We start from the raw sequence: 24,081 nt of genomic DNA, 5'->3' as shown, positions 1-24,081 counted from the left end.
ACTTCCTGTTGCCTGCAGCTCAGGATGTAGACAGAGCTCTTAGCTTCTTCTCCAGCACCTTATCTGTCTGCGTTACCATGTCTTGCCGTGAAGATAATGGACTAAATCTTTGAAACTGTAAGCCACTCCAATTAAATGTTTTCCTTTATAAGAGTTGCCATGGGGGCTGGAGAGATGGCTCAGTGGTTGAGAGCACTGACTGCTCTTCCAGAGATCCTGAGTTCAATCCTCAGCAACCACATACCTGTCTATATGAGATCTGGTGCCCTCTTCTGGCCTGCAGGCATACATGCAGGCAGAATACTGTATACATATTAAATAAATAAGTCTTTTTTTAAAAAAAGAGTTGCCATGGTTATGGTTTCTCTTCACAGCAATAGAAACCCAAAGTCACATGGGATCCAATGCCCTCTTTTGATGTGCAGACATATATGCAGACAATTTATAAAATATATGCATATATATGAAATATAAATATATATAAAATACATAAATATATGTGTAAATAATTAAAAGAAAAATAAGTTGGGTCGTCTACTTGGAGTTAACCATGTTTCACTTCCCCTCTGACAGTTACTTGCTGGTCAGAAGAAAAGCTCTCCCTTCTGGACATTTGAATACTATCAGACATTCTTTGATGTGGACACTTACCAGGTTCGTGAACCAGCTTCACTCTTTATTTTCCATACTGGGGACTTGTTTCTTCTGAGATAGAGCAGCCATCATGTGAGAGCCACTGTACTGGAAGCGGCCTTCCTAAACACAAGGCTCGCTGCACATAAAAGCGCTGTGAGAAAAGCTGAAATGACGAACTTAGTTGCATAGATTAAAGCCTAAGGAAAATGAACCTTCCGCAGAATTGCTGCTGTGTTGCCTTGCAGGTCTTTGACAGAATCAAAGGGTCTCTGCTGCCGGTCCCTGGGAAGAACTTTGTGAGGTTGTATGTCCGCAGCAACCCAGATCTCTACGGTATGTACGATGCCCTCGCTTCTCTCCCACATCCCGCTAAATTCCAGTAAACGTGGGGGTTGCCTGGAAGGTTAGAGAATTGCACTGTTAGTAGGGTGTACAATGTTTTCTTGGCTCTGTGAGGTTAAGTAACAATGTTTGCAGAGAGTTTGGAGGGAGAAGGAATTTCATCTTTCGTGAGTGCTGCAGCTGCCTTAGTGGTCCTTTACATCTTCAGGTGACTTTAGTGTAAGCTTGAGGCAGGTGGGCCTTTCCGAGTTCTGTTGCTTCTCCTCCATGGAGAGTTTGGTGGGGTCACATCGTCTCAGGCATTTGAAAACCTGGTCCCCGGTTCGTGGCACTGTTTGGGTGGGATTAGGAGGCATGGCCTTGCTGGAGGAAGTATGTCACTGGGGGCAGGCCTTGCGATTTCAAAAGCCATGTACCATCTCCAGTTCGCTCTTTCTTCTTACTGCTTGTGGTTCAACGTGCAAGCTCGCGGCTGTTCGGCTTGCCTGCTGCCATGCTTCACCCCTGTGATGGCAATGGACCATAAGCCTTCATGAGCCTTCTATGAGTTGCCTTGGTCATGGTGTTTTAGCACAACAGTAGAAAAGTAACCAGTCCAGGTCTGTCTTTGTTACTCATGTTGCTCTTTTCTCTGTTACAAATATTTCACAATATAAAATTAATCATATAATACATTATATTATCAATATTTTATTAATTCATATACTATATATTAAAACATATTGGTGTTGTCTGAGGTTTTCTGTCCTGCCTGGTTTCTGTCCTCACACCAGGTCCCAAAGAAATCACACAGAGAGTCTGCATTAGTTATAAACTGATTGCCCATTAACTCAGGCTTCTTATTAACTCTTATAACTTATATTAACCCATTATTCTTATCTATGTTAGCCACATGGCTCGGTACCTTTTTCAGCAGAGCAGGTCACATTCTACTTCTTCCATGGTCTAGGCAGGACTGGGAGGGATGGGCTTCCTCCTTCCTAGAATTCTCCTGTTCTCATTGTCCCGCCTCTACTTCCTGTCTGGTTGTCCTGCCTATACTTCCTGTCTGGCTACTGGCCAATCAGTGTTTATTTAAAACATAATTGACAGAATTGTCCCATACCATATTGACTGTAATAAAATTAATATGTAATAATTTAAAATGTGCACTTAATTATAAATGTAACCCAAATTAAGGTTTCATCCCACGTTTACCACATAAGAGTTGGGATTTGGGAGGAAGGGGGAGAGAGAAGGCAGAATGAAGCCACCTGGCAGAAGCTGGGGTGAGTGTACGTTGCATGACACCGGAGCAGATAGCTGGAAAGGGTACTGAGCCTTGATCATCGTGGGTTTTTTCTATCAGCCAGAGGGATTTCGATTTTGTTCATAAGCAGTTGGAGGTTCATTAAAAGCCTGCAATTAGTAGAGAAGGTGTATAAAAATACCTCAGTAGGGGGCTGGAGAGATGGCTCAGAGGTTAAGAGCACTGACTGCTCTTCCAGAGGTCCTGAGTTCAATTCCCAGCAACCACATGGTGGCTCACAACCATCTGTAATGGGGTCTGGTGCCCTCTTCTGGCCTGCAGGCATACACACAGGAAAAATATTGTGTACACAACAAATAAATAAATAAATAAATATTTTTTAAAAAATACCTCAGAAAACAGTTTAGAGCTAGGGCAGATTTCTTGCTTCTGTCTGAGGGCGAGTGTGTGCATCTGAATTAAACTGGCAGAGTAGTAGGCAGGAATCAGTGACCTTTTAGGCCTGAGGTGTCTGTGTTATTAGCTTAGGGCTTGGGACAGCCAAAGAATGGCAAGAAAGGCTCCATGGGCACAGTGGGCTTCTGGTCCACAGGATCTGTATCTGTGACTCAACCAGCCAAAGCTCAGAAGTAAATTTGGGAAGTAGTGCATCTGTGTTGGACATACACACAGATTCTTTGTCATTATCCCCCAAGTGGTACAGTATGGCCACCTTACACAGCACTGGCACTGCCTTAGGTATTACAGGTTATTGGAAGGTGATGGAAGTGTGTGGGAGGCTGTGTGGTGATGATACACAAACAGTGTATCTGGTTCTACAAAAGGACTTGAGCAGGCCAAGGGTTAAGTGTCCTTGAACCAATCCCCTGCTTACACAGAGAGGCTGCAGAAGTGCCTCCCACACCAGGTTTCCTCTGGCGCAATATAAGTCCCTCTGTCTAGCAGGACTCCTTCAGCCTCTGTGATCTGGCCTTGTCTCTCTCCAGCCTCTGGTTGTTCCCTTGACCTTGAACAGTCTTTTCTTGATTTTGGTCTTTGTTCGTGCTGTTCACTCTTCCTGATATAACTCTACCTCTTCCCTGGACTCTTGCTCTTCTTCAGGTCCAGCTTGGACATGCCTGTCTCGCGGTTTGCCACCCTTCTGATGTGTCCCTGGCAGACGCTCAAGGTTCGATGTTGTACTGTATCTCCCTGTGGTATCTGACGTACTACAGGCAGGAACTACACCCTGACTCACTGTGTGCTGAGTGCCTAGCTCAGGGCCTAGCAGTGGTGTGCATTAGTAAACACTGGCAGTGAGCATGCTATGTTCTTTGCTTTCAAGTTATATGACACTATAATATTTGGCCACTTGTGTTCTTCTGTTTGAATGGCCTAGCAAACCTTTATTATTATTATTACCTTATTGTATGTATATGGGTGTTTTGTCTGTGTATGTGTTGTGCACCATATAAGTGCCTGTGGTGACCAGAATATCACATCCCCTGGTACCAAAATTACAGATACTAGTGAGTGCTCGGAATCAAATCCGGGGCTTCTGGAAGCGCAGCCAATGTTCTTAACCACCGAGCCATCTTCTCCAGCCTTAGCCAAGCTTTTTGGTAGTGGAGATTTTGTAGATTTTTGTGTGTGTGTGTCTCTTGTGGTATAGGAAGTTACAAATAATACTGTGAGATTTACCTGGACCCTGGCACAGCGCTGCACTCTTCGTGAGGAAGCAAGTGACTTGCGGAAATCGGATGTTGGTGGCTCCTTGGGGTCGCTGACTACCCAGGTTCCCTTTCTTTCCTACCTTCAGGAGTCAATACTCGCCTTTGAAAAGCCCTCATCCATCTGTGTTATTCTCCCCAAATGTAGTAATTGTATTAATTTTATGATATTTCAAGATGTCTGAAATTAGCTCTGAAGATACTACCAAATATTAGTGAAAATGAAAATTTTAAATCTCTCAATTTAAAAGTTGCTATTTATTCTACATAGTAAATTAATTTTTGTATCTGTGTGGTGTTGTGTGTGTGTGTGGTATATGTGTGTTGTGTGTGCATACATGCAGGCATATGCACATGTGCATACATATGTGTTTGTGTGGAAATCTGAGGTGACACTGGATGTTTTTCCTGGAATATTCTCAACCTTTGTTTTTTGAGACAGGTTTCTCACTGAATCTGAAGCTCATCTATTTGGCTAGTCTGTCTGTTCAGGGAGCCTCAGAGATCGCCCTGTTTCTGTTTCCTGCCCCTTCTCCCACCAGAATCTGGGGCTGCAGCAAATGATGTTGTGTGTGGTTTTCACATGGGCGCTGGGGAGCCCCACACAGATTGTCAATCTCGTCTGGCAGGCTTCTTACTGACTGAGCTGACTCCAAAACCCTTGGTACTTTAAAGAAAAAAAAAACACGTTGTTTTGTGTTTTTTTGACACAGGGTTTCTCTGTATAGTCTGACTGTCCTGGAATCCCCTCTGTAGACCAGGCTGACCTCAAACTCACAGAGATCTGCCTGCCTCTGCCTCTTGAGTGCTGGAATTAAAGGTGTGTACCATCACTGCTCAATTTAAAAAAGAAACTAAGGTTTATCTGTTTTATTTTCTTGTATGTCTGAGTATTTTGCCTTTCCAGGTAGAAGGGGAAGAGGATGGTGTTAAGAAATCAAGCATGCTGGACAGTGGTGATGCACACCTTTAATCCCAGCACTTGGAGGCAGAGGCAGGCAGATCTCTGAGTTTAAGGTCAGCCTGGTCTACAAAGGGAGTTCCAGGACAGCCAGGTCTACACAAAGAAACCCTGTCTTAAAAAACCGAAACCAAACAGAGCAAATAAAGAAAGAAAGCAGACAATGGAAGGACTTTCTGTTTTTCTGCAGAGCTGTGGTAGAATCTCCAGGGTAGATGAAGGTGCAGGTGGAAAGGGGCACAGCCAGATGTGTGCCTTGTCATCTGTATGGGATATGCATGCACATGCACACAGATGCACACACGTACGCACACTACCACTTATATGTAGTGTTGACTGTTTCTGGCAGGAATCTCTAGGAACTGTGGGGAGCTCTTGGGATACAAGTGCCGTGCTGGAACAAGAAGGAAGAAAGCTTCTTGCTTTTTTCCCTGTATTCTCTTTTGAACCTGGAAGTATTATTTTTTTTTTGTATGTATGCAGTAGGGTCTTGTGGGCTGTCTGTCTGACTTGGAACTCACTGTGTAGACCAGGTTGTCCTCACACTTGCAGCAATCCTCCTGCCTTTGCCTCCTGGGTGCTGGGATTACAGGCCTGTGCGACTACCTGACTGATGAATTACCTTTTCATTAGAAAGGGAAAGAAGGAGCCAGGTGGTGGCGGCACACACTTTAATTCCAGCACTCAGGATGCAGAGGCAGGCAGATTTCTGTGAGTTTGAGGCCAGCCTGGTCTACAGAGTAAGTTTCAGGACAGCCAGGACTACACAGAGAAACCCTGTCTCAGAAAAAAAAAAGAAAAGAAAAGAAAAGAAAGAAAAGAAAGAAAGAAATAAAGGTAAAGGAGAACAGCTCCAAACATGTGGTCATATGGATGACCCTGGTTAAACTTCTAAATTTGGTTTAAAACAAAACAAAAAGTGAGAAAGATCTGTAGGGAACGGATGGGGGTGGGGAGCTACTATCGTAAGGAGACGGGGGACGGTGGGCTGTGAGAACGATCATTGTACACTATACATGTGTAAAACTTAAAAAAATAGATGTTTGTCCAAAAGAAGAAAAGGAAAGGAAAAATCACAGCATTTAACTGTGTCTTTCTATCTCTATCTCTCCTTCTCTGTATGCCTCAGACACACACAAACACGTGCATATGTGCACACACATCTCTGCCTCTGTATTTCTCAAACACACACAAACACATGCATATGTGCACATATATCTCTCTGTCTCTGTATGCCTCAGACATACACAAACACATGCATATCTGCACACATTTTTCTCTGTCAGTGTATGTCTCAGACATACACAAACACATGCGTATGTACACACATATCTCTCTATCTCTGAATGCCTTAGACATACACAAACATGTGCATATATGCACATAATGATGGTGATTAATAGACTTCTTTCCTTACAATTTGTATATTTATTTTTTTATGTATATATGAGTGTTTTGCCTTCGTGTGCACCACATGTTACCTGGTTCCTGTAGGGGTCAGAAGAGGGCATTAGAGTCCCCTTAATCTGGAGTTATGGGCAGTTGTAAGCCAATGTGTAAGTGCTGGGAATCAAACCTGAGTCCTCCGGAAGAGCAGTCAGTGCTCTTAACCACTGAGCCACATCTCCAGCCCCCAAGCTGACTTTTGCCTGAAGTCTTCTCGCACTTTTCTTCATTTATAATGCAGAAGGGCCTGGCTGGTTCAGCCATGTGTTCTCTGATATTATTTTTGAGTGCTTGGGTGCAGGAAGTAATCTTTGCTTCTTGTATTCTGAAGGCTTAACAAGAACTTGCGCATGTCTGATGATCCTTTCCTAAGGGAAAGCATACATCAGTACCTTCATTCACCTAGCTGGGAACTCTGTCTTGGCCATGGATTCTGATTACCCTTGCTTTTAAGGCATCTAATTTCTGAGTTGTGTTTTGACCTTTTGATTGTGAACATTCCCATTAAGTGAGTGTTGATTAGATCCCAAATTCTTTTCCTCTTGCCTGTCTGACGGAGAAGAGGCTGGTGAAAAGCGATTCTGAGAGAGTCTAACAGCGAGCGCCTCACCCCCTCCCTGTCTTCTTGCTACTTTCTCTGCAGGCCCTTTTTGGATATGTGCCACCTTGGTCTTCGCCATAGCGATTAGTGGAAACCTTTCCAACTTCTTAATCCACCTGGGAGAGAAGACATACCATTATGTGCCCGAATTCCAGAAAGGTGGGTATATTGTGTGAGTCGTTTAGGATATGGACTGTCTCTGTGAGCTTTTACCCTCTGAGCACAGCATCCAGTCTCTAGGCGCTGCACCCCTGCTCGCAAATACAGCTCCTACCCCAGAGTTCTCCACATCGCATCTATATGTCTCACAGTCCTCCCCACGATGGTAAAAGTCTATTGCATATAACCCTTCCATCCTAAATGTTTATTGTTCAGTGGCACATATATATTCACAGTGTTGTAAATCTATATGATTTTTAGGGAAGCTGTCAGACTGAATAGTGCATGACTCGAGTTTATTCTAAAAATATACAAAATGACTAACACGGTGTACCTGAAGCTTGACTGAGGCAGTGTTTGCGTTATCTGGGGGCTACAAACAGCAGAGCCATTGTTCTCTATGTTCTGAAGGCTCAGCTAGCTAAGATGCCTGTAACCACTAATTATAAGCCATCTAGAGCATCGTGGGAAACCAGTAACTATGCCAAGCGGGTGCCTGTTCTGTTGGCAGTTTTGCTAACGACAAGTCCGCAATGGTCAAGACTTGGAGAGGACCACACAGAATGAGACCCAGCGTGGGCTCGTAAACGACATTCTTGCTTTAAAATGTCCTTCTTCTTTCTCTTCCTCTTCTTTGATTTGTGTGTGTGTGTGTGTGTGTGTGTGTGTGTGTGTGTGTATGTGTGAATGCGTGCCCATATATGAGTATGAGCATTTGTGCCACATTACACACGAGGTCAGAGGTCATCCTGGGTGTTTGTTGGTTCTCACCACCTTGTTTAAGGTGAAGTTATGTTGACTGCTGCATGCTTCAGACTACCTGGCCTGTAAGGTTCCAGGGTTCCCCTGTCTCCATCTCCCATCTCATCATAGGCACACTAGGGTCACAGATTCCACTGCATCCGGCTCTAATAGCATCTAGGGAATCCTAACTCAGTACTCAGCTGTACCGTCAGTGTTTGCCCACTGAACTGATGCCCATCACTAAACTGCTTATCTTAAAAGCAATGACAACCACTATTTGGCAGGGAAAACAGATTACAGGGACTTGCAGGCGACATCCAGCCCAAAGTGAGGAAGGTTGGGCTTATTAGCTTTTATCCAGGCCTGGTGTCCTACCCTGCCCACGCCCTGCTAAGAGACTGTGTGCAGCCTGAATAAGAGCACAGGCTCCCAAATGGAACACCAGCCATAGGTCCCAGCCCTGCCATTCACTCACTTCTGCCTCTTAGGCGATGTTCTGAGTCTCAGATTCCTCACTGGCCAAACGGAAATGATAATACTCACATTATAGGGCTGGTGTAAGAATAAAGAGTTGGTCGGTCGTGGTGGCGCACACCGGTAGGATTTGCTGAAGGAGGAAGAGGCAAGAGGATCATGAGTTCGAGGCCAGCCTGGGCTACATATAAAAAAAAAAGAATAAAGAGTTGAGCCAGGTGTGGTTGCTCACGCCTGTAATCCCTGCAGAAGCCAGAGGATCAAGAGTCTGAGGGTAGGCTGGAGAGATGGCTCGGAAATTAAGAGTACTGCCTGCTCTTCCAGAGGTCCTGAGTTCAATTCCCAGCAACCACATTGTGGCTCACAACCATCTGTAATGAGATCTGGTATACTCTTCTGGTCTGGTGGCATACATGCAGACAGAACACTGAATACATAATAAATAAATAAATCTTAAAAAAAAAGAGTCTGAGATTAGTCCAGACAGTGAGTTCTAAGACAGCATGAGCTACACAGTGAGGCCTTGTTTCAGAAGAAGAAAGTTTTAGATGTGTAAGGAGGTTAGAATAGTGTTGTATGTGAAAGAAATTCAATAAATATAATTATTGCCATGTCTGTATGCATGTCTATGTATAAAGGCATGTATGTATGTGAGTGCATTCATGTGTTCTTCCTTCTTTTTCTCCCCTTTATTCTATGTAAATTGTGTATGTGTGTGTGTGTGTGTGTGTGTGTGTGTGTGTGTGTGTGTGAGAGAGAGAGAGAGAGAGAGAGAGAGAGAGAGTCAGAGTCAGAGTCCATGTATCCTTCTTTTTCTCCCTTTTTGCCTTGTTTGTTTGTTTGTTTTGAGACAGGTTTTTCTCTGTGTATCCCTGGCTGTCCTGAAACTTCCTCTCTAGACCAGGCTAGCCTAGAATCCAGAGATCCACCTGCCTCTGCCTCCCTAGTGCTGGGATTAAAGGTGTGTGCCACCACTGCCTGGCTCTCTTTTTACCTTCTGTATTCCTCTTTCTTCCCTTCTGTTCCTTTAAGCATAGAATCAGACATAGATTCAGTACTGTTTACTAACAAAGTCTTCATTTGACTGTAAACTTGGGTGTGTTCCCTGAGAGGCATAGGCATTGCCTTCAGGTAGCTCAGTGGTTGGCAGAGCAAGACAGCGGCTATGTTGCTGTAAGTAGTTAACTTCTACCCTGCAGGTTCATATAGAGCTACCAACCAAGAAGAGTGGCCCACCTGCCTGGGGATGGAGCTGGAGCACAGGAGGGTCCTTACTGTTGTTAGCCCTTTAGCTGGGCACCCAGTGTCAGGAAGTGCTGGCTGATAGAGCAGGAAGGTGATCCTGGCTCTTTCCATGACCATTCTCCCAGCTCATGTGAAGAGTGGGTGTTGTAAGCCTGTGGGTGGCTCGGTTAGGGAAGGTGCTTGCCTGAGTCCAGAAACCAAAGCAGTAGGGAGAACTGACTCCTGAAAAGGTGTCTGGTGGACATGCACAGACACACCCACACACCCACGTACACACCCACACACAGATGCATGTACACCCCTACGCACAGACCCACACGCAGACACACCCACGCACAGACGCGTGCGTTCACACACACAAACACCACGTATACATTAATAGTAATTAAAACTCTTTTTAAAGTGTGAGTCATATCTGAGGTTATATCCTGCTCTGATCAACTCATCAAAATGCTTGACATCTCTGGTCCTGTTTTCTTCTCTAAAGGGAAATAGATACAAATGAGTTACTGTGTTTATACATTAGCTAGTAACATAAAGTGGTAGTTCTGTTTTTTTAAAACACTGAACTTTTTAAAAAAAATTAACTTTATTTTATGTGCATTGGTGTGAAGGTGTCAGTTCCCCTGGAACTGGAGTTACAGACAGTTGTGAGCTGCCATGTGGGTGCTGGGAATTGAACCCGGGTCCTCTGGAAGAGCAGCCAGTGCTCTTAACCACTGAGACATCTCTCCAGCACTGGTAGTTTTGATTTTTAACCTAGTTTTCTATATAGTTCAGGCTGTAAAGTTGTCATTGTGTTGCCTTAGCCTTAGTTCCAAGTGTTGGGATTACAGTCATGTGCTTGTATCATTAATAATAACTTAGATTATTATCCTTTATGTGTGGTGTAATGCTGGGAATTGAACCCAGGGTCTTGACATATTTGCCACTCCATTCCCAGTCCATGTTCTTTTAAGACAAGACTTCTCTTGGCCCAGGTTGACTTCTAGTTCACTGTGTATCTGGAGGTGGTCTTGAACTCTTGATCTTCCTGCCTCTACCACCAAAGTGCTGGGATTACAAGCTCTGACACTATGCCTGGCTCAAAACCTAATTCTTTTATTTATTTATTTACATAGATTTATTTTTTTGAGATAGGGTCTCTCTCTGTATAGCTCTGACTGTCTTGGAACTCACATGACTGGTCTTGAACTCACAGAGATCCACCTGCCTCTGCCTCCTGAGTGCTGGGATTAAAGGCACATTTAGCACAATGGCCAGCCTCGTTTATTTATTTTTTAAATTTATTTATATAAACAGGTGTTTTGTCTGCATGTATGTCTGTGTACCACTTGCTTGCCTGTTACCCTAAGAGGTCAGAAGAGGGAATCAAATCCCCTCGGATTGGAATTATGATTGGATTGGGATTGGTTGTGAGCCATTGTGTGGGTGCTGGGAATCACACCTGGGTCCTATGGAAGTGCAGCCAGTGTTATTAATTGCTGAGCCATCTCTCCAGCCTCCACATCTAACTCTTAACTGAATCTGTATTGTCGGCCAATCACTGCTCAAAATAGTTCTCACCTGTGTCGGCTTGTTTGATTTTCCTGATGGCCTCATGAGGTAATCTTATTCCCGTTTTGCAGACAGGAAACTGAAACGGGAATGTTTGGTAACTCTCCACCCGGAGTTGCTTTGCCTCGGGTTAGAACCTGTGACTTAGAATCTGCTTGGCCTCAGACACCGTGTTGCCTTTCACAAAGCTCTTAGTGCAGGGTCTGATGTCTAACCACTGCTTAGTAAGCAGTAGCTACAGCCAGGGTAGAATTTCCTTCTGCTTCCCTTTACCACCCAAAGGAAAGGGATTCTGTCAGCAAAACTGCGCGTGGCTCAATCAGGGCATTCCAACGTGAGAGAAAACCGCCATGGAGGGGCTGGAGAGATGGCTCAGAGGTTAAGAGCAATGACTGCTCTTCCAGAGGTCCTGAGCTCAATTCCCAACAACTGCATGGCGGCTCACAGCCATCTGTAATGAGACCTGGTGCCCCCTTCTGGCTTGGAGGCAAACTTAGAGGCAGAATGTTGTGTACATACTAAATAAATACATTTTAAAAAAAAAAAAAACCTGCCATGGAGCCCTCAAAGACTCTGGACAACGGCATGCTTTCATCAGAGTCTGACCGAAATCGCTAGCCTGGGCCTGTTTTTACAGGAGGTGCTAATTGAATTGTTTGCTGATTTTCACGTTGGCAGGGCAGGTGCCTTGGCTTAGCATGTTCTAGGACTGTCACCCCAGTTCTGGGAGTTGGCGCCCTTCAGGAGAGGAGACCAGGAGACCGTCCAGTGACGGCTCCCAGGAGCTGCTAACAGGTGCGTCTGCTGCCGAGGCAGAGTTATTTACGGGGGAAGAAGCCAGTGTGGCGACACGCCTGAGCTGGAACTCCGTAATTTAGAGACAGATCACTAGATGGCATGCAGAGCAGGTTAATCTGTACCCAGGGCATTTTAATGCATTTGCTAAAGAAATCAGTGTCAGCTCTTGTTTTCCTAGGGAGGAAAATGTGTTCTTCCGGGGGAATCGTTGGATTTTATTTGATCTAAAAGCTCAGTGTACTTAGACACATTTAGAACGGCTCTCTGAAGTATTTTAGTTACATAATTCAATTGTTTCAAAGACTAGTTTTTAGTCACTAAGTCCTATAAAACCATACAGGAGACACTGGTCACTACCACAGAGGTACATGCTAAGGATTCATTAGATTGAAAGACATTTCTAAAACACCTACTGTGTGCCAGGTGCTGTGCCAGTTCCAGCAGACACAGAGCAGAAAGGGGTGTGACGCAGCCAAGTGGTGGTGGCACACGCCTTTAATCCCAGCACAGGCGGATCTCAGAGTTCAAGGCCAGCCTGGTCTACAGAGTGAGTTCTGGGACAGCCAGAACTATACAGAGAAACCCTGTCTCAAAAGAAAAAAAAAAAAAAGGGCACGTGAAGCGCCCTGGTAGTGTGCTTGCTAAAGGCTTCTTGGGGACGGAAGTGTTCTGTTATCTGCAGTGTCCATAGCGGCTACCATCATCTATGCCTACGCCTGGCTCGTGCCTCTGGCTCTCTGGGGCTTCCTCATATGGAGAAACAGCAAAGTGATGAATATCGTCTCCTATTCGTTTCTGGAGATCGTGTGCGTGTACGGCTACTCGCTCTTCATTTATATTCCCACAGCGGTGAGTACCATGCCAAGTCGGGTGGAAAATTCAACAGAGTGCCCCACGGGGCTTTGTTACTTCCAGCCTGCTGCTCCCCTGTCCCTGGAGGTTATTTTTGAATTTAAAGTACAGGACAAATGGGTGCCAGGAAGGCAAGGGCTTTGCTGTGTCAGGAGCCCTGGGTTAGGACCATCCCCCTGCATGCTGGTCGCATGCTCTACAAAGCCGCGTACATCCTGGGAAGGAACAGACACCCCCCAGCTCAACCACATGCTCTCTCCTTTTCCAGGTACTGTGGATCATTCCCCAGAGAGCTGTCCGTTGGGTCCTCGTCATGATTGCCTTGGGCATCTCGGGGTCTGTATTGGCAATGACATTCTGGCCAGCTGTTCGCGAGGATAACCGGCGCGTCGCCCTGGCCACCATTGTGACAATCTTGTTGCTCCACGTGCTGCTGTCTGTGGGCTGCTTGGTATGTTGTCACTGTACCCTCTTGGTGTGGTTTTAAACGTTTACCTGTAGTAGATGTACAAGTGTAGGCACGTGCACACGGTACATGTGTGGAGGTCAGAGGTCAGCTAGAACCAGTTCTCTGTTTCCATCAGGTAGGCTCTGGGGGTCAGGCTCACGCCAGCAGGCTTCCCCGTGAGCATCTTTACCTGACGCACCATCGTCCAGCTCTCTGGGTGTGCTTTGCGAAATCCTCAAGCTGTTAGGTGCAGTGGCTCTTTTCAAACTGACACTGGGACCTAAGCATCAGAATCGTCCTAGAAGGTGCGAGGACTTGGTTGTAATGTGTGACTTTCCTGGCTGCTGTGATGTGGTTAAGATTCAGTGTCTGGCCAGAGAAGGATGAGTGACCATATGTCTCTGTACAGGGCTGGGGAGCAGGACTGGGGGAGGGAGGGGCTCTGCCTGCTGGTGCCTTTTTGGTTTCCTGTCCATGGCTAGACAGATGTTGGTCATCTGGCTGGTTAGAATGAAGGGGACAAAACAGATTTCATGGGTGGGAAGCTTAAGATTGGAGTCAAATTAGACACCTGGGTTGTTGCTAAGGGGCACAGTGTTTGAACTGTTTGAGTCCCCGTGTCTAGATATCCTTTCAGGAAACGCATGTGCTCCTGAGTCATGCAGACCCAGCAGAAGGGTCTGTTGTGTGGTGGCTGTGTGTGAGCTTGGCCACGGCTCTGTGCTCCTCTGAATCCTACTCCTTCATCTGTGACCTGACTGGCATCTTCCCGCATCGATTGTCCCGAGAGTCAGACAAAACAATACACAGGAAGCATGTGACGTGACATAGAGCTTGTCCGCTGATGAGCTATAGAGCTGTTGTTTGTTTGTTTGTTTGGTTTTGGATCCTGAGGAGACATTGCTCAAGCTCCTGCGGTGTCCCTCTGGACCCTTCTGTCCTCTCTACTGCTTCCAATTGACATCTTTTTCCTCCTCTGTGCTTTTAGCATTGTCAGGTAGGCTGAGGCGAGGAAGGAGGGAGGGAGGGAGGGAGGGAGGGAGGGAGGGAGGGAGGGAGGGAGGGAGGGAGGGAAGGAGGAAGGAAGGAAGGACTATTTTTTTCGTTTGGAGGGGGGGTTAAAGGCCATTTTTTGTTTGTTTGTTTGTTTGTTTTGTTTTTTGAGACAGGGTTTCTCTGTGTGACAGTCCTACCTGTCCTGGAACTCACTTTATAGACCAGGCTGGCCTCAAACTCCCTGAGATCCACCTGCCTCTGCCTCCCAAGTACTGGGATTAAAGGTGTACACCACCACCGCCCAGCTGGAAAGGCCATTTTTAAGTCTGTGAGGTCTAGAAAGGAGCAGGGCACATTGAACACAGAGGAGGGAGTGCCATTATCATTAAGAACACACTTCAGGGGCTGGAGATGGCTCGGCTGCTAAGAGAACTAGCAACTCTTACAGAGGGCCCGGGTTCAGTTCTCAGCCCCCATGTGGAAGCTAACAGCCATCTGTAACCTCAGTTCCAGGGAATTCAATGTCCTGACCTCCATGAGTGCCAGACACACATGTGGTACACATACATACGTATATGCAAGCAAAATATCTTACATATGAAATAAATAAATATGAAAAAAGAGCCCATCTTGAGGGGGTGGGGAAGTGGCCTAATGGGTAAACTCGCTTGTTCTGCAAGCCTGATAACCTGAACTTGGTTTCCCAGCACCCACATAAAAAGCTAGGTGTGTGGACATGGTGGCATGTATCTCCAGTCCCAGTTCTTGAGAGGCAGAGGCAGGCAGATCTCTGAGAGTTCCAGGTCAGCCAGAGCTACGTAGACCCTGATTCAGGAGGAAGCAAAACGGCATGACTCCATGTGCGTGGAACTCCAGCACTGGAGGTTGGAGACAGGTGGATCCAGGATCTCACTGGTCAGTCAGCCTTGCTGAGTGAGGGCTGCTATCTCAAACCAGTAAGATGGGAAGTACATGATGTTCTGCCCTGTTCTCTACATGAATGTAGCGTGTGTGACTCTACACACTTACTGCATATCACACACATACACACACACAGACCCCAAACACATTAAATTAAAATGTGAAGGAACCCATTTTGGGGTTGGGGATGTAACTCTGTGGATACAGTGCTCGCTAGCCTGCACAAAGTCCTGGGTTTGCTTCCCTGTGCCACATGAACTGGGTGTCATGGCGCAGGAGGAATGGAACTTCAGCATTGTCTTCAGCTACATAAGGAGCCGGAGGCCAGCCTAAAAGCTGCAGGCCTCACCTACAAAAAAAGAAAAAGAAAGAAAAAAGTTGTGGTAGCTGTGTTAGGACCTGCAGGATCTTTTACTGCCCAAGACTCTCCCTTCTCAGGTAATGTACTGGAGGTAGAATTTTCTTGCCCATCTTGCTGCAGTAGAATTTTCTAGAAGAGAGCCAATGAGATGAGGGATTGCTTGCTACCAAGCTTCATGACCTGAGTTCAAGCCCCAGGACCCACATGATGGAAGGAGAGAACCAACTCCTTTACATTGCTCTCTGATCTCCAGACTTGCACTGTATCCCTTGTGCTTCCCCCTGCACTAATAAATATAATTTAAAAGTAAAATAGTTTTGTAAAAGAGAGCATCGTTACGAAGTAGAAAGAACTCTGACCAGGGAGGTGCTTGGTGATGTAAGCTGAGGCATCTTCGCTGTCATAACCTCAGTTTTCCTTTCTTTCTGGGCTTCAGTGAAAGTCAGCATATGGCAGGAAACCCTCTCCTGAGGAGGGTTCTTCGGGTCAAAGGCATCAGCAGAAGTTTCCAGGGCCACTCTGCTGCAAATTGTAACCTGATTCCCTAGTAGGAGTGACCCAAGGTCACACAGCTCATAAACTGACTGAGGCTCTCGTTTCACACTGTGGCGGAGCCCTTCTTTGGTCCCTCTCCCCGGGCCATCTGTGCCCTGAACTTTTCACATTGTCTACTGGGCTGAGAAGTTGGTAGAGAGGTAGGGAGGAGAAGGGCACATTCCATCCAGCTCTGAAGTCGCCTAACTGGGGCATGTTGGACTGTGGACAGAGGTGTCCACCAGGAGAAGGGCTCTTCTCATGGAGGAGCCACTGTGTATCTGGACAGCTTGTGAGCCCAGCACCAAGGGACTGGAGGCAGGTGGGTGTCTGAGGCTCCCTGCCGGTCAGCTTAGCCTGCTTGTTGAGTTCTAGTGAGAGAATGGGTGTGCTTTTGAAGGAGGAGGATAGTGCCAGAGGAGTAGGCTTGGGCTCGTACTCTGGCCTGCACACGCGTGTCCACATGTGTCCACACACCACACACAGGTAAGCATTCACATAGACACACACAGGTAAGCATTCACATAGACACATACAGAAAAGGAGAGGAAGAAAACTATGTCTAGTCATGTCCTCAGAAGACATTCTTGTTATTGAAAGTGGGAGGAGGAGTTGGCTGGGGAGTTGCTTGAGATGAGGGGTGCCAGCTGAACCAGACAGCTGAGCCCGGCTTTCTCAGTCTCTCCTGGGAAAGCTGGTCTGGCATCTTCCTCTCAGTGCAGTGATGTGTGTGGCAGCCCCACGCCTGCCGAGGTTCCCCCAGGACTGCACTTGAAAATTATCTCCAGGTCCTCACTGGAGGCTCACACCTGGTGGGGACAGTGAAGGAAGCACCCAGAGAGTGAAGGAAGGGTCCTCAGTGGGCTCGGCGAGAGTCAGACAAGCCTCCGTTTGGAGACACCAGTGCCTACTGGCCCACAGTGCTCAGGACGGGCAAGGCCGGACATAGACCCTGCGTCATATCACAGGCTGAGTAGAGACTGAAAGAAAATGCCTTATCAATCTTTTTAACTGAAGGGGGGGGGCTTATCTGCAGGCACAGTGTTAGTGGTTAGTGCAGATGAGGGACCTGGACCATTCAGCTCTGACCTCAGAGAGTCCTGAGGAACCCCGGGATAGGGTACTCTGGCCTTTGACTCACTCATGTCCCCCAAATAGAGGAAATTCCTTCCTTTGTGTCAGAAAACAGCTGCAAGAAAAGTAAGTTTGCTCTGAAGAGTTGATAAGCTAGAGGGGTACCCGGGCAAAGAGAAATTGAAGAGATTGTTAACTTTCAAGGTTGGACAGTCTGGGAAGCCCGAGCATGTCGTGTTGGCGCCCTCTTCTGGTTAGTAATGGCAGAGCTACTGGAAATAGTTTTGCTTTTTACCTTTGCTCCTTTCTGAGCCCCTGATGCGGCATCCCAAGCATCTGGTAGCCCTTGGCATAGTAACAGTTTTACTTACTCTTTGAAGGGAAGCTCAGGGCTAACAAGATGGGTGTTTTTCTGGGCTAACACGAGCATCCTCACACCTCAGGGCAGGAGGGAAGATCTTTGCTGCCTTCTCCCTCCCACTACCTCCTGATTCCTGACAGCTAACCTGGATGACTAGTGGAAGCACTTGTCACACACTGTCTTCATGTCGCAAGTACTAGGAAGTTAAGCGTGCCCAGCACTTTCTTTCCAAGGTCCCTGCAGAGAACCAACCGACTGGTTTAGCAACAGCCAGCTCAGAAGCTTCTGGCTACTTAGTATCACGCCAAACCTGATGAGATGCAGGTAACACAGACAGTCCCTGTGTGGCTCTGCAGTTGCAGAGGCGAGCTTTGGAGTCAGGTGAGCACAGCTGTGGGGCCTGGCTCCACTGCGCATCCGGGCATACTGACCCGAGGGCAGTCTCTGTGAGCCTCGGTTTCTGTACCTGTCAGGTGAGGATACCGTACAGGCCCTCGGGGTCGTTGGGAAGATTTGGGCATACAACTAGCGCAGCCAGTGAATAGGAACTAAGTTTTAAAATGTTGGGTAAGTGAGACGGACAGACAGACTGAAGGACTGACGGACGGACAGACCCGTGGCTGCCGTTTGGTGTGATGACTCGTGGTGGGGGAGGGGAGAGGCCCCAGAGACTCTTCATCTGGCTCCTAGAGGAATGCTCACCTGGCTCCCTCATGTGTCTCCTTCCTGCAGGCTTACTTCTTTGATGCCCCAGAGATGGACCACCTCCCCACAACTACAGCCACTCCCAACCAGACAGTTGCAGCAGCCAAGTCCAGCTAACAGGGAACGCAATTTTCATCTTGTGGGGTATGTTACAAACGGGCAGGGGCAACGGTTCTGTGTTAGCCTGAAGGACAGGAGGCTAACCCTGTATCTTTCTGCACACCTTCATGTGGGTATGTTTCTATTGCTGAAAATTCCATTTTGAAGTCCATGCGCCAAGCGCGGGCTCTTGGGTTCCAGGCAGTGGAGTCCTGCTCTGTCTTTACACCTACCTTCTCTGCTTCCTGTGTACTTTCCAGTGCACGGGAGAGCTTCTCCCTTTCCTGATTGTCCCAGTGATTTCCCTGTACCTCTGTGACTTCTCAGGCCCATCTCTGAGACCTGTGTTGCTCTCTTGAATGACCGCCTGGAGTCCTCTAAAGGCTTCTGAATTTTTTTTTTAAATATTTATTTGTTTATTATGTATACAATATTCTGTCTGTGTGTATGCCCGAAGGCCTGAAGAGGGCACCAGACCTCATTACAGATGGTTGTGAGCCACAATGTGGTTGCTGGGAATTGAACTCAGGACCTTTGGAAGAGCAGGCAATGCTCTTAACCACTGAGCCATCTCTCCAGCCCCAGGCTTCTGAATTTTTGTGCCTCATTTGTTCAGGCCTCTGAAGTTATCCCTCCATGAATGGTTAGCTGAGTGAGTTAGAGTGCAGAAAAAAGGATCTAGCTTCGTAATTTATGCTTCCCCTCCTGTTCTACCTCCTTAGCAGACCAAGGCTGAGCCTGTTTTTGGTTGACAAGTTTCCAGGTAGCTCAGGGTAGCCTTTCATTCACTACGTAGCTCAAACTTGAGCTCTTGATCCTCATCCTGCTGCCCCTGGTTTTCAGATGCTGGCATTACAGGTGTGTGTCCTCGTGCCTAGTATGCTCCCCCCCCCCCTTCCTTCTGGGTGAGAATTGAACCTGAACCCAGGGCCTTGTACAAGCTAAGCAAACACTTTATCGTACACTCCAGTTCCATTGTCTAGAACATTCTTCCCTTCCCACAGACGTCACTTACCTGGTGTTCCTATTTACACTATGCATACTCTGTTCTTGTGCTCAGGACCCTGTCTGTCCATCTGCCTGTCTGCCAATAGGTTCAGTCTTTCAGCCATTGTTTGTCCTCCGTGTACCCGTGTGACTCCCTGGTTAGAACTGGCTTCTTGAGAGCAAGGGGTGGATTTCCTTGTCCACCACATAACCTCGCGGTCCACAGTGAGTGCTCAGTGTTTGTGAGCACACCTGGCCTCTCGGTGGGCCATGAACCTTTACTCTGGTCTGTAAAGACCGGCTGTCTCTCGGTTCCTGTCTGCCTGAGCTGCTGTCTCATGGTGAAGGACATATGCCAGGACCTGCAAGGCTAGTAGTCAGACCGAACTAGAGCGAAAGCCTGTTCCTGCCTACGAGGTGCATCTGAACCTGTCTATAAAATAAGGACGACACAGCCTTATTTGAGAAGATTGTCAGGAAGCTGAGAGACAGTTTTTATAAGCTCCTGGCAGCTAAGCACTCAGTGGTGAAATGAAAGCCACTGCCCTGACAATGGCTGGTGATTTATATTGAAATTTGCTGGGCCCCGTTGACTTTGCTCTGATACTTTATCTCCTTTTCATAAAAGGTATAGGAGTTTTCTTTCTTCATTGAGGAGTTCCAGTTGTAAGCCCTTCAAATTAACAAGATGTTGTGGTTAGAGGAGCCTCCAGTGGCTCCCTAGCTGACGCCTGCCTTTCTCTCAAGGATGCGCAGCTTAGAATCAAAGGCCAGAATAGGGTGGATTTCTGTCCTCATCTGTGTCAGTGCAGCTAAGGCCGAGAGCATACAGTTCCTTGCTCTCAGTCACCCGAGTGTGGTGGCAAACTAACACCTGTCACCGTCTGCTTCTCAGACCACTTTCCAGGTCGCTGTGTCATCAGCCTCTCCTACCAGGCTTGCCCATGATTGCGTGGACAGGAGGGTGAATGTGTGGGGATCTATTGTGGTCGTCCGCTGCTGAGAAGCAGAACTGGGACTTGAACCCAGGTCTTGCAGAGCCAGCTTCTGAGTTTGCCCATCTGCCCCAATTTTTAGAGATGGCATTCTTTCTAAAATCGAAATCTGCGGGCCACACTGCTGCCATTCAGAATTTTGGGGGACCCTCTTGTCTGGCCTAGAGAGCTGTGGCTTGTAGTGCCTGCTTCTTGACTGCATGTCTTGGTCGTGGCAGGTCTGGATCGTGTGTCCATTACCTGTTTTGCTGCTTCCCCCCCAGTTTCGTGTGCTGGGGAATCTGGGCACAGCTTAGCCTCTTCCTCACTTTCAGGTCCTCTTACAAGGCTGTGGCCTTGTGCGGGGTGGACTGGGGCTCATCCAGAAGCCAGATCTGGGGAAGAACGCTTCGATTAGAAGCAAGCCACAGGTTAGCCCATACTGAAGGCAGGGGAGGGGCTCTTACAAGGGCCTGAGACAGCCATTATTGAGGCTGTTTTCCATTCTTTGCCCAGTGCAAACCCGTGATGTAGGCCTTAATTATACTATTGTCAATCCGTATGGTAACTATCAAGACTTAAGTCCTTGAAGAAATATAAATAGAAGTTCTAGTATTTTCTTGTCAGTCTTCAGTGGGTTGGTGTGGGGCCTCCTTCCTTTGCAGGAACACACCATGGCTTGTTTGCATCAGGACCTAATCACTCACCCAGCTAATCCTGCAGATGGACTCTTCTAATGTTAATGAAGAAGGCCTTGGCAAGGCAGGTCCCTTCCTTAGGCCAAAAGTCTCAGGATAGGACAGAATCTTGGTTGACTTGGCCTCTGTAGTATTCGGCCTGGGTCTTGGCTGGCTTGAACAGCGTGGGCGACCAATGCATGTCGGGAGGGTGAGCCAGCCTTTGCGAGATGAAGGCACATAGGGATGATGGTTTCTCCGCTGAGCTCAGGGCTTCACTGCTGCTCATTACACTCGATAAGGCAATTCTTTTGGACTTAGAAAGACAGTCTCTGCCTCCGAGATCCCCAGTCTGATGGCATGATCCAACCTAACAGGTCACACCGCATGGTGTGAGAGAGCCACAGGAGGGAATGGCTCAGGCTTCACAGGCAGGTCTCGTTTGAACTGTGTCCCAGAAGTGACACAGTTCTCTCTTTTGGAGGAGTAGTCACCATCCCGTGGCTTGGGAAAGGGGACGGTCCAGGCTGTTCAGTGGGACACAACGATACCCCAGAGGCACATCTCTCAGTGACAGACTCTGAGTCCAGCTAGAGAGGAACAGAAAGAACACAGGCAGCCATTGCCTAGCCCCGGTGCTGTAACCCTCCAGAGAGTTGGTGCAGGGTACACAGAGCTGGCTCCTCTGGGCTGTGCACAGATCTGTAAGCTGGGGTAGCTCCATTTAGGTGTCAAGTCTCCAAATGAGGTAGTGATGAACAGCTTCTTTGCAGCCTCCCTGGCAGAGCATCCATCGCTTTGCCAATAAGAGGGGCTGTTCAGAGGCCCGGGCACTGTGGATTTACGAGCTGGCAGTGTCTTCTACTGTAAGCTCCGGGCTCCTAGCTTTCATGGAAGAAAAATGGCTTCAAATCTCAACAATAACCTTCCCTACATAAATCTGTGTATGAGGACAGCTTAGCATGGAATGGGTTCTTGTGAGAACATTAACCTCTTCTCTCCCGGGAGCACCAGATCCTAGGGGAACCTCTAATTACTGGTAAACAGGGAAGCTGCCCCTGAATAAGTCACTAAGGGAGCAACTGCAGCTGTCCTTTCTTGTGCACCAGCTTATTACCTGAGCATCGCTGCTGTTTTTCCCGTGTCAAAGCCCTGGGGAAGTCCAGAAACTACCTGGGAAGGTCTGCCCGCTTGTGCTTGTGGGATTGCCTGGAAGACCACCCCGGGCTGAGGCACCCTCCCCCAGGCGGTGTTCGGTGTATGTGTGTTCCGAGGAGAGCAGCCAGCAGTCACCGTGCAGTATGACGAGGGCTTTAATAATAGATGAGCAGAGGGTTTCCGGCCAGGCCTTTGTAACTAAAATCCTCCTGTTGGGACACATGGGGTCATAAGCTGCGTCCTCATACTCACTCACACCACCAGCGCCTACTTCTTTCTCTCTTTGACATGCCTGTATGTGTGCATGTATGTATGTATGTGTATACATGTATGTATTCATGCATGCGTATGTGGTGTGAGCGTGTGTGTGAGAGAGATGGTACCTGTGTGGAAAGCCAGAGGACATCCCGAGGGAGCTGTTCCTCTCCTACCATGTGAGTTTCGGGAAACGAGCTGACAAAGGCAACAAGTTCCTTTATCCTCTGAGCCATCTTGCTGGCCCCAGAGTGCTTATTTCAGAGGTTAAAGGTATAAACCATTTCCCAGGTTTCTACACATTAGTTCCTTTATTATTAAATCAGCTTTGACTTTGTGGTACAAGACCCCCTCTCACCCCACCATTTAAAAAAATAGGTGGGCTGGAGAGATGGCTCAGAGGTTAAGAGCATTGCTTGCTCTTCCAAAGGTCCTGAGTTCAATTCCCAGCAACCACATTGTGGCTCACAACCATCTGTAATGGGGTCTGGTGCCCTCTTCTGGTCTACAGGAATACACATAGAATATTGTATACATAATAAATAAAAAATATTTAAAACAAATAGTTAGGTGTGCTTTTAATCCCAGCAGTTGAGGGGCGGGAAGATGCAGGCAGATCTCTGAGTTCAAGGTCAGCCTGGTCTACATAGCAGGTTCCAGGCTAGTCAGGGCTATGTAGTGAGACCCTCCCTTGAAAATAAATTATAGTATTTTAATTAATTCCTTGAGAATTTTATACATTTGATCATATTTACTCTCCACTTCTCCTAACCCATCTCAGGTTAATCCTTTGTGAATCCCCCCTTGAGATGCTCCAGCCTGCATGGTTTCACCCCATCACACAGGAGCCTGTCCTCTCCCTACCAGACGTGGCAGCAGTGCCCCGCCCAGAAAATCTCTGTTCGGTCCCGCATTGTTGCTTTCTCAATTGTCCCCTTTGTTCCCTTTTTTGGAGATAGACTGAGGACCTGGGATGCTAACTCAGAGTGCAGAGCTCGGGGCCTGACTTCGGGATCTGTGGGGTGGGCGTGGCGGGCACCTTTTCTGCTGCCTATCTCCAGGGATCTTGATCTTGAACCTCACTTTTTTTTTTTCCAGTTCTGTCATGTTTGGTGGTGTGTGGCTCTTCCGGACACAATGTCCACTGTCAGAAGCCAGGATGGACAGCGTCAGCAGGGAACTCTGGTTGCATTGAAGCCTTGCCACCTGTAAGAATCAGTGTTGGCCTAGGGGTAACAGTCACATGCTAGAGCTGTGTCTAGCGTGTGTGAGGCCCTGAAAGTCCAACCCTGGAAATAAAATGCAGTGGTGTTCGACCTGTGTCCGTCCGCTCTTCTTCCCCACCCCCACGTACTGATCATCGCTGTGACAAAGGCAGTGCTGTGTTCGGGAATGAAAGGTGGCGGAGCGAGTCGGCAGGAGGAGGGCTCAGGTAGGGATCGCTGAGTCTAGAAGATGGAGGCCGGTCTGGACAACATAGGAAGGCCTTGGCCTCCAGCCGCTCCCCTAACCCCATAACAGTTAATAGAGGGGGGACCTCATATCTGGGGGACATCCTCACAGAAATTAGCATTTAGACACAGTCTAGTAAGATGAAGGAATTTTTGTTTTGTCTTGTTTTGTTTGAGACAGCACCTTGCTGTGTAACCCAGGCTAGCCTTAAACCTGTGATCCTCTTACTTCAGCCTCCCAAGTACTGTGATTACACATGCATCCCATGTGCCCCGTTGGAAGCATGGGATTTGATACTAAATCCAC

At 47.4% G+C, this 24,081-nt stretch overlaps 1 protein-coding gene across 2 annotated transcripts in view; it reads left to right on the top strand.

Annotated features, from left to right (window-relative positions):
- The window catches only part of Yipf1 (Yip1 domain family member 1), a 52,285-nt gene extending 28,646 nt beyond the window's left edge, over positions 1–23,639 (top strand). For both annotated transcript variants that reach the window (XM_048453279.2, XM_048453277.3), the window contains exons 4-10: positions 574–654; positions 882–969; positions 6,987–7,103; positions 12,604–12,770; positions 13,042–13,224; positions 18,201–18,317; positions 23,422–23,639. In XM_048453279.2, the coding sequence (XP_048309236.1) occupies positions 574–654; positions 882–969; positions 6,987–7,103; positions 12,604–12,770; positions 13,042–13,224; positions 18,201–18,290 (726 nt within the window). In that variant the 3' untranslated portion in view covers positions 18,291–18,317; positions 23,422–23,639. The remainder of the gene's footprint in view (positions 1–573; positions 655–881; positions 970–6,986; positions 7,104–12,603; positions 12,771–13,041; positions 13,225–18,200; positions 18,318–23,421) is intronic.
- Positions 23,640–24,081: the final 442 nt, after the last annotated feature.

This window comes from Myodes glareolus, chromosome 3 (genome assembly GCF_982192425.1).
Source record: "Myodes glareolus chromosome 3, mMyoGla1.1, whole genome shotgun sequence".
NCBI classification, from domain to species: Eukaryota; Metazoa; Chordata; class Mammalia; order Rodentia; family Cricetidae; genus Myodes; species Myodes glareolus.
Note: the sequence above shows the minus strand (reverse complement) of the source record. Positions and strands in the feature narration are given on the sequence as shown.